Source organism: Marmota marmota, unplaced genomic scaffold (assembly GCF_001458135.2).
Source record: "Marmota marmota marmota unplaced genomic scaffold, marMar, whole genome shotgun sequence".
Classification (NCBI taxonomy): Eukaryota; Metazoa; Chordata; class Mammalia; order Rodentia; family Sciuridae; genus Marmota; species Marmota marmota.
This window is the reverse complement of record NW_026000108.1, coordinates 49917670-49927918: the sequence shown is the minus strand read 5'-3', so window position 1 is coordinate 49927918 and position 10249 is coordinate 49917670. Positions and strand designations below refer to the sequence as shown.

General features: G+C 36.7%; 1 protein-coding gene across 10 annotated transcripts in view; it reads left to right on the top strand.

Moving 5' to 3' along the window:
- The window catches only part of Epha5 (EPH receptor A5), a 339772-nt gene continuing 329523 nt past the window's right edge, over window positions 1-10249 (top strand). For 9 of the 10 annotated variants that reach the window (XM_048784581.1, XM_048784579.1, XM_048784578.1 and 6 more), the window contains exon 1: window positions 7-321. In XM_048784581.1, coding sequence (XP_048640538.1) covers window positions 138-321 — 184 coding nt within the window. In that variant the 5' untranslated portion in view covers window positions 7-137. Of the gene's footprint in view, window positions 322-10249 lie in introns of all 10 variants that reach the window. The other variant, XM_015482150.2, reaches the window with a different exon arrangement.

Below are 10249 nucleotides of genomic sequence, written 5' to 3'. Positions count from 1 at the left end.
AGAAGAGCCGCGTGCCAGAAGGCGTAGGAACCCACGGGGGACGAGGAGGAGCCCCGACTCTCCCTCGCCCATTCCTTGAGGACAGAGGTGTGGATTGAGGCGCGCGGGACAACAGCGGCAGAAGAGGGTAGGAGAAGATGCGGGGCTCCCGGCCCCGGGGTGCGGGACGCCGAAGGCCCCCGGGCGGCTGCGGCGGCGACACCCTCCGTACCCCTGCGTCTCTGGCCGGCTGCTACTCCGCACCTCGCAGGGCCCCACTCTGGACGTGCCTTCTCCTGTGCGCCGCGCTTCGGACCCTCCTGGCCAGCCCCAGCAACGAAGGTAAGGAAATGGAGGTGGGGGCAGCAGCCACCTGGGGTGGAGGGGTGAGGCGGGGCCTGGGGGAGCGGGTCACGGAGCTTTAGAAGCGGCTGCCGCGGACTAAATCCTTCTCCTCATGTCGATTTTGTATTTGTCGTCCGGTTTCGTTGGCCTTTCATTCCCTCTCCGCTGTCTTTGGTTGCATTGTTTGACATTAGCTGAAGAGTGCCGGGGAGGAACCTGATTGTGGACCCAGGCTGATTGGGGGCGGGGAAGTTGAAAGCCAGGAGGAAAGAGGGGTCTGAGACCCGCGCTGGGAGGTTGGGTGCGGCTAGATTTCCGAGCGCCTGGAGAAGTGTCATTTCGTTTAGTGAGAAAAGCAATGACAAGAATTTCAGGACAGGTGGAGCTTTTTAGAAACGTTATTTGATGTTGATGATGGGAAACGTTGTGGGGGTGGCTTTTGCTTTTTTATTTGGGGGAAAGTGCCTGCTGGGAGCTGTTATTTAGGGCATCATCAGCTGCTATTCTGGGGTGGGTGGCAAGAGCTTTTATTTCGTGAGGGAGGATGACAAAGGACAAAAGGCACCCCTACTTTAGGGCGCCCTTCTTTGGGGGGTGGTCTCACTGTCACACTCAAGCGAAGGTAGAAGAAGGCGGGAAGGTGGGATGCCGCGGCAGAAAGGGGAGAGGAGTATAGCTGCTAGAAGTTGCGTCTGGAACCCACCGCGGCTTATCTCATAGAGGGAAAAAGATTTGCTTCAGCAGGCATGAGATCCTGGTGCCCAGGTCTCCTTACCTACCCTCATTTCTGCGCTCCGGACCAGAAGATTGTCCCCGCCTTCTTCTGAGAGAGTAAGGCCGGGCGCGGAAGCAACACCTGTGTCGCCCTGAATGCCCCTGGACCAGTGCTCAGCCCACCCAGTGCCAGCCTCTTCACCCTCAGCCCTCCGCCCTCCTGTCGCCTCCAGCTGGGGTAGCTCCTCTTTCACACCAGTACTATGCTCCGGTCTCGGCTCAAGGGCGCATTCTGCGCGATGGGGGATGTGAGGGTGTCCAGAGCAGTGAGCATCTCTGATCAGATCAGGGATACCAGGATCGGTCATCACGCAAATTTAAAATATAAATAAAATAAATTTTAAAATAAAATAGAAAACTCTGACCCTTATTTGGAATGCTGGGGTTTTGGTTTGGAGCTGTGGATGTGAAGCATGACACGCAGAACCTTAAAGAAATTCCTTCCACTCCTGGGGCAGAAGAAGCTGGACCGGAAAGATGAAGCAGCAGCCGAGAGTCGTGTGTATCCTCGTGACTTGCACGGGTTCAGTCTTGGCTGTAGGAGAACCGCGCTGAGCTGGTATCCCATTGCTGCCAGCTTCCAAGGAACCTAGCGAGAGCCTGGCAGATCGAGACCCCCCACCACCTCCCACCCCAGGAACTTTGTCTCCTTAACCCTATGCTTAGTTTTCATTTTTTTTAAATATGATCAAAGGAGAATATATATCCATCGGTAGATATGGATGCATATAAATGTACTCTCCCATGATTAAGCCAAGCAATATGTATTTTCCCTTCCTCATGAAGTTGAAAAAGTGTTTTATGAAGTCTTGTAGACCTTTCACTAACGTCTTATGCTAGATTTATTCGGCTAAAAGTGTTAAAGATTCTAACAGGGTTATGGGTCCTTTTAACTGTCTTATTCCACGAAAAGGAGCATCCTGGTTAGACCTAAAAGAGTCACCCTTTCGTTTTTTCCATTTTAATTTCAAGTCTTTTTCTGCATGTATGTTGAGGGAGCAGAATTGAGGTAGAGTACAGGTAGTCACTGTTAGAGAACAGAAAGAAGTGAATTCTCAGAGTGAGGGGATCAAGTGGGATAAAGGACTAAGATTATGGGAAGAGGAAAAACAGGGAGAAGGAAATAAATGAAAAGGAAGCAAGAAAGTAGCACCAGTTTCCTAATCTGGTGTAATGTTCTAGAATGGAGACTGACTCACTTTAGATTTCATGTCCACAGGTTGTATGGTCTTACCCAACTACTAGAACACACAGCGAACTTGAGCTACAGTGAGATAGGGTTGTTGGAGAGGGAATCCAAAAAAACTAAGCAGTATTTTACCCTCCAGTCCTCTGAGGACACAAGAATAAAAGTGTGCCTGTTGTTTGGGACACATTTTGTGACATATACATAATTTTTATGTTATACATACTTAGAAATAAAATTTTATTGCCATCAGTCTTATCTAATTTATCCCATCTTTGCCAATTTTCCATCATTCCTTTAGTATCATCTCAGACCTTTATTTTGCTTCTATGAAATCCAGTCTTCCCTTTTGGTTTTCCATGTTAGTGTTATTATAAATGTATTAAAATATTTGTAGCAGCAGACTGTTTGTTTTACTTAATTAGTGAGTCAGATTAGAGTTTTTCAGTTTGGTTTTGTTTCAGGATGAACTTTTGAAAGGACAAGGACAGAAAGAATTGATGTACACCCTAAATTCATTAATAACTTGCTCTCATATAATTTGCTCTTCAACCTAATACAGATGTTTAGTAATTTCAAGAACTGTTGTATATGAGTGTGTGTGTGTGTGTGTGTGTGTGTATGTATATTTTTAAAGATTTCATTTTGTGAAAAACATTGATTCATCAGGTGGAAAGAAATAAATGTGACTTTACATTCAAAATTGGTATTTCTGTCATTTTTAGAATTTAACTTTAATAGATTTAAATAAGCAGGCTTGAACAGAAAAAGCCAAACTTGTATCTAGAATCTTGGATTGATGTTAAATTTATTTATTTAGAATGTGTTGATTAGCAGACAATAGAAGGAAAATCTATTCTTTAGCACAAATTCTAAGCAATTTACAAGGTAATTATGTCTTCAGTTATCTTTTTACAGATATAAACTGCAAGTGGAAGAAACCTTCAATCTATAGTACAATATAAAAATTTTTATCATAGAATAGTTCAGAGACATATTTACCAAGAGACTTGCCTCAGATTGATCAAGCAGGACACTATTACCAAGTGTATCAACGATAAAATTTTAACAAATTAAAGTAAGGGGGGAAGTCCATGTTTATGAATTTTTGGAGGTGGCCCTGAACTTATTCAGTAACTGCCATTTTTTTGCTGTCTGGAGATATATTTGTAAACAAGCATTATTTGACAAGTGCTTTTCTCAGCAGGGATTCTTGGCCAATTACTGCTGAACAGCTCTGCATTGAAAATGATTCACCCGCAGTGAATCAAGCTTAATTCATTGAAGCTGCAGTCAGTAATGTCCCAGTAAAGTGCTTCTGACAGTTGTCAGCAGTTTGTATTTGAAAAGTCCAGTTTCTTGTCTCCAAATGTTTTGTATGTTCGAGAAAGTGGGATGGAGGTGTTCTGGGAAAAGAAACACATAAGGAAAGGGGAGGCTGAACTGCTTGAGAGACAATCAGAAAATTGTAAATGTTTTCACTGAAAAGAGACAGGAGGAAAAGTTTGTTTTAGACTGTTTCTCGATTTATAATAGGACCAGGCCCATAAAACAGATTGGAGGACATAATAGATTTGTAAAACTAAATGGCTTTATTTTGTGGCCTTGTCCTTCTGTTGTAATTCATTTCCTTTTAGATAAACCGGCAGGACCCCACAGAAAAAGGACAGTAAAATCACTCCCTCACCAGGACACTACTGAACAAGAAAAGAGAGTCATTACCCCTATTTGAATCATAGATTGTTGGAACCAGAAGGGACCATGAAAAGTTTGGGCTTTTCACTTAATAAACCATGAAAAGGAGGGCAGGAGGAGGCTGGGTCTTGACATTTTAAGCTCTTTCTTGGAGGCCAGGGTGACAGGTAAGAGGATTTCATTTCTTCATGTGAAAAAGAAGACGGCGCACAATTCCTGATTTTATAATGGAAATTTCTTCTTGATTGGACATTTCCTTGTAATTTTATCACTGGTAAAGATTATTAAGTCTTTATTCTAATTAGCATAGGATCTAGTTGTTCTTGGAAAAGAGTTCACTTTCTAATATTTAGAAATGCACTATTTACCATTTTTATATTATTACTACACTCTACAAAACGTAACCATTTACAATGTGTGTATCTGTACATAAAATATCAAAATAAACCATGTAGCTAATTATAGATAAGCATTCCCGAATTATTTAATTAAATATTTTATTCAGTATTACCCACTGATGAGAAAATGAATGTGCTTTTGTTTTTCCACTATACTTCTGCTGTTTGACACCACCACTTGAATCCCCTTTGTTTGGAGTGCATTTTATGTATTTGAAGCTTGAATAGCTAAATAATTGCTCTCATTTGGAAAAAAAAACCCTCTACCTTTGACTGTAAAAATACACAATAATATGCATGAGTATATAAGTTAAATATAGCTATTTTTTCCTTCTCTGAGTCAAATTTAATGTTCTTATTAAGAAGAAAAATATGCTATTTATTTTTGAAGAAATAACTACTTTAAAAAGTATTTATAACTTCTTATGCAATATTTTTTCAGTTTAAATTAGCAGGTATTATTATACTTTAAGTGGATAGCTTGAATTTAAGTTAGTGAAGGTACTTAATAATTTGGAAATTGTTACAGTATTTTTGAGAATTGTAAAATAGTTTTACAATGATTTTCATAAAGCATCAGAATTAACTGAATATCAAGCTGCACATCAGAGTATGAATATCAGACTTTACTTATTAATTGTTAACATTTGATTGCAGTATTTACCTTTACTTTTTTTTTCAGAAAGACTAAATTATGGTTACAAAACTAGCATGAAAATTAAAGCTGTAAATTGTTACCTTTAGACTCAGAATGATTTTTACTGATCTAAGTATGTCTAGTGAGTATATCTATCTCAGTAGGGGTGAAATGGCTCCTATCGATATGTCTACTAGGTCTATACATATTTAGTTATTTCTTTCAAAATTTATATAATCAATAGGATAGGTAGAATTTCTCAGAAGGAGTTATTCTAGTCTGTTTTATACATATACACACTTAATTATAGTTAATTTATATTAAAGAATTTATCATATGTTTTATCCCAGTCTAATGTAATTAAATATAGTACATATTTATACAAATTATGGGTAGATTATGAAAAGGAAGATGAATTCTAAAGGCTTTGTAAACAGATTGAAGTGGTTCATATATTTTTCAAAATAGGTTAATAGTATAACCAACAAAATGTGTTTATTCACTGAGGTGAATTAAACATAGAAAATAAATAATGGGAGAGTTTCATAGAAAATAAATAATGGGAGAGTTTCTAATGTATTCATAATAATTTTTAAAGTACTATATAACTCTAGTGCTACAAGAATATTCTTTAAAGCACTATATACCTTTAGTGCTTTTAGAAAAATGGAAAGTTTGACATTTATTTGCTGTGAGCATCTTTTATGAATTATTGTTTTCATTGAAAATATTTATTTCAAAACACAAATTTTCCTAATTTATCTATTTTTAAGTTTTTTTTAAATTTTAAATTTCCAAAACATCACAAAATATCAATACTTAGGAGAATCTCCTTTTATTTTGCATTTACTTTTCTCTTTATAGTTTTTGATTTTCCAGACATTAATTTACTCTGAGTTAATAAAGTACATTTAGAATTGTTAAACAAGGAAAAAATGAATTGCAGGGATAGGGGTAGAGCTAAGTGACAGAGTATTTGCCTATTATGTGTGCATATAAGTGTGTATGTATGTGAATATGTATGGGTTCAATCCCCAGTATCCCCAGTACAGACCCCTGCCAGAGAGAGAGGGAAAGAAAGACAGAGAGGGAGGGAGGGAGGAAGGAAGGGAGGGAGGGAGAGAGAGAGAGAGATTGCAGTGTAAGCATTTTAAATATAAATTTTGAATAAGAGCTCACTTTAAATAATTCATTTATTAACATAAACAAATTTCATTTTAATGAAGGTTTTTTTTTCCTCAAAAAATATAGTAGGATTTACTGATTCTATAAGTAATACTGTAAAATAGCTATGGTGTGAATTAAGCTACAAATGGTACATGTATTCTTGAATATTAACATTTGATTGGAATTTGCATCCTTCTTTTGACACCAGAGATTTCACATATAAAGAATTTATTCATCTCATTCTTATCACATTAAACAAAATATATAGCTTAAATTTAACATTCATACTTTAATAACAGAAAACGTTTAAATGAATGACTTAAAGCATAATTCTGACTAGTGAATTTTGTGAGAAATAAAGATTTTAAATTCACATTTAACTTCTTTCCCTGTAATCTTAAAAAATCCTTACCGGATGTAATCTTTTAGTGTAAAAATTTAAATTAATAACATGTGCTATAAGAAACATACAGTTTTCATAGTAACTGGTAAAATGTTTACTAAATTACAGTCTTGCTTTTTTCCCCCCATAAAATCTCAAAAATTTCATCTAGTATCCCTAATGAGAATCCTAGGTGTAAAAAGTCGTAAATGAACCAGTAATTTAATAGGTTGGAATAAAAAACTGTGCTTTAGTATGATGGCATTTATTAACTGCTATTTAATATTAGTTTGACTTTTTCAAATGATTTTTTATCTTTAGCAACTTAAAGAAACCATAAAGAATAATGTCTGCTGTTTAAAAATTGTATGCAAATCCTCTAAAAATTGTGTGAATTTGGCCTTTGGAGTACAATTTGTTCTATTACATTTAAAGAAAACCTGCTAAGTTCTGTTTATAATTGAACTTTTTTTTAGCTCTTCTTTTCCTATAGGATCCACAGCCTTTAGTTTCTTATCATTCTATGAGTTACTTTATTGATATTATTTAAATGATTCCTTAAACAATGAGAAAGCATATAGAAATTTTTTGAATGAAAATACAGGTCATGCCTCCTTTCCTCTGTACCTCCAAGTGACTCAGTGTCCATGCCTTTTACTAATAGGCACTTCTTAAGCATAGTTTGATAACCTGTCTAGGCTATGGGTATGTGCCCATGGATGTGTTTGGGGTGTGTGGAAGGGTTATCATAAGATTGGAGAAAGGACTGGGAGGGATGTCAATGTAGTATTATCCCAAATTAAATATAAATCAGTGTTTGGCTTTTATTTTTTTTTTATCTTATATAAAGAGAATACCACACACACATACACACACACACATTCTAATTTTGTTTTAGTTTCACCATGACTCTGAAGATACAAACCACAACCTAATTAAAAACAAAACAGAGCAACAAACAAATAAAAAAGCTTCTTTAGTTCAAATTGATTCAGATATTTGGTGTTTTTCGTCTATTTTTTTAAAATTATTGCTTTATAGTTATATGTAAAGATAGAATTCATTGTGGTATATTCATAGAAGTACGTGGCATAATTTTGTCAAATTTATTTCCTATTTCCTCCCTTTTCCCATTCCTTGTCCCCCCCTCCTCAATGTCCTTCCTCTACTGATCTGTCTTCTGAGATCTGCCTCCCTTCTTTTTTTTTCTTCTTACTTTGCTCTAGCTTTCAATAAATGGTTAAAGACCCAAATAGACATTTCTTCTATTTTTTTTAATCTGTTTTGTTGAGACATGCCAAATACTTGTGGCATTAGACACCCCATGAATTAAATAATTGGGATTAAAGTGTTTGCAATAATTCTAATTATGTTTTAGTTGCTGGACTATTGCCCAGGTCATCTTCTCTATCCATCAAGTTTGTCTTCAATTCTAAATAATCTGGACACACAGCTCTGAGTAAATAACTGTGATAAAAAAAACCCCAAACCCAAAACAAACAAACAAACAACCACCACCACCACCACAACAACAAAAGAAGAGCCAAAACCTGAGGGTTGAAAAATTTTGCATATGCTTTGTGAGAAAATGTTCTTACTTAGAAACATGTTTCAGGCTAACTATTGGAAGGTTTAGGGAAAATACAGTCTGTTCTTTTACTCAAAGATGGATAATGTCTTTTTTCCTCTTATGATTTCACACTCTTATTTTCATCTATCACATCTCTTTCTCTCCTTCTTTCCTTCCCCCACAAAGGCAGCGTAAGAGGGTAGAGAGCCCATACTTGGTATGTTCCAGCACCCCCAGGAAACCATGATTTCAAACAGGCATTAAAAAGATAATATTCTTTTTTATTTTTTTAAAGTAAATTGGGGACTTTTCTCTAAAGGCAAAGAATAGACAGTATCCAACTCAGTCATACTTTTTGTGCTTAATCAGAAATACAGGAGTTTAAGATGTCTCTGTCAGCTTTGCCTCTCTTAAAAGATTCACTAATTTACTTTGGACTGGCTGAACCTTCCTGTTCCAGGATGCCTGTTAATGTCTTTTCTATGGAAAGACATACTCAGCAGGTAGATCTGGCTGGCACCAGAAAAGCCCAGCAGTCCCCAGCAGGAGCTGCTCTGTGAGCCAAGTTTAGCTTTCACTCAAAGCCCTCCCCTCCAGTATTAGCTGGAAAGGTGAGACAAATTGCCTGGTCCTGAGGAAGATGATTGTGAGCTCTCATTTCACTCAAGGGTTTCACTCTAAGCAGTGTAGTGATGCATAATGAGCCTCCTAGAAAAGTCTACAGCCAGCCTTTTGGGGTAGGGAATATTTGAAAACTGCTGTGTCCAAAGCATCTTAACCATGAGTCTCTAACCACCATATTTGATTTCTCTTTAAGGGAGGGAGGGACACAACAGCAGCAATAAAACTAAAGAGCCACTTTGAATATGCAGATTTGGAAGCACTGGTTTTGAGTTAAGACTCTGAAACACAGTAGGAAAAAAATTAGGTGCTGTGGAATCATAGAAAAATCAGAAGAACAAATAAAACTTTGGCTTTGTAATTCCAAAACAAACACTTTTTTTTAATGCTAGTCTCTATCACTTAAAACTTTGAATTCTGCATTTATTTTTTAATCCAGTTCATTTATCTGTAATATACTTAGAATAACACTACTTATGACTATTGTGGAGAACAAATGGAATAAAACAATTTTTCAATTGGTAGGACTCTACATGGATATAATTTGTACAAAGAAAGAGGAAGTCTAAAAATAAAACTGATTAAGTGTTCTGAATAGCTCATGTATCTTAATTCTTTGTTTTCTGCATAAAGTTAAAGGTAAGAGCTTATATTATTTGAGGTAATTTTCTTAAAAATAAAGTAATATCTTACTTTTACAAATACAGCAGAAACCCAGGTCCATGAACACTTAGTAGCATGGAAGTGGCCCATGTCATTAGAGCCTTGTAGCTTCATTTTATTTTATTTAAATTTTTATTATTGGTTGTTCAAAACATTACATAGTTCTTGACATATCATCTTTCACACATTTGATTCAAGTGGGTTATGAACTCCCAATTTTACCCTGTATACAGATTGCAGAATCACATCAGTTACACATCCACTTTTTTACATATTGCCATACTAGTGTCTGATGTGTTCTGCTGCCTTTCCTATCCTAGTAGAGGATAGGAATGTAGCTTCATTTTAATTAACCTCAGTGTAGACTGCCTCTTGTGGAAGTACCTCAGAATTAGCAGATGTACAGACGAGGAAATCAGCTCTGCAGTGTCTTAGGTGTATGGTCTTGACCTATCCACCTCAGATTGCACATAGTTCAAGTGAGATGTTAAGGTACACTTGTGAAGTTGCTATGAAAAATTAAATAATAATTTTACATAGGTCACCCTGTAAAATTCCTAGAACTACATGGATACCCCAAAAAATGTGAGCCTCTGTTTTTTCTTCACTACTATGTATGGGGTATTTGAGTCATGATTTTACAGTCACAGGTCATCATCTTCCTTTCATTGGATATTTAATAGGAATATAGGGTGGGAAAACAATCTCACAAAGGGAATTGCACAGAACAGGACAAGATAAAAACCAAGCCCATGGTGTTGTCCTAATTTTCTGTTGATTTTCCTCATTATTTAATGTTGAATATTGGGATGTGACTGGGAAACAAAGGAGA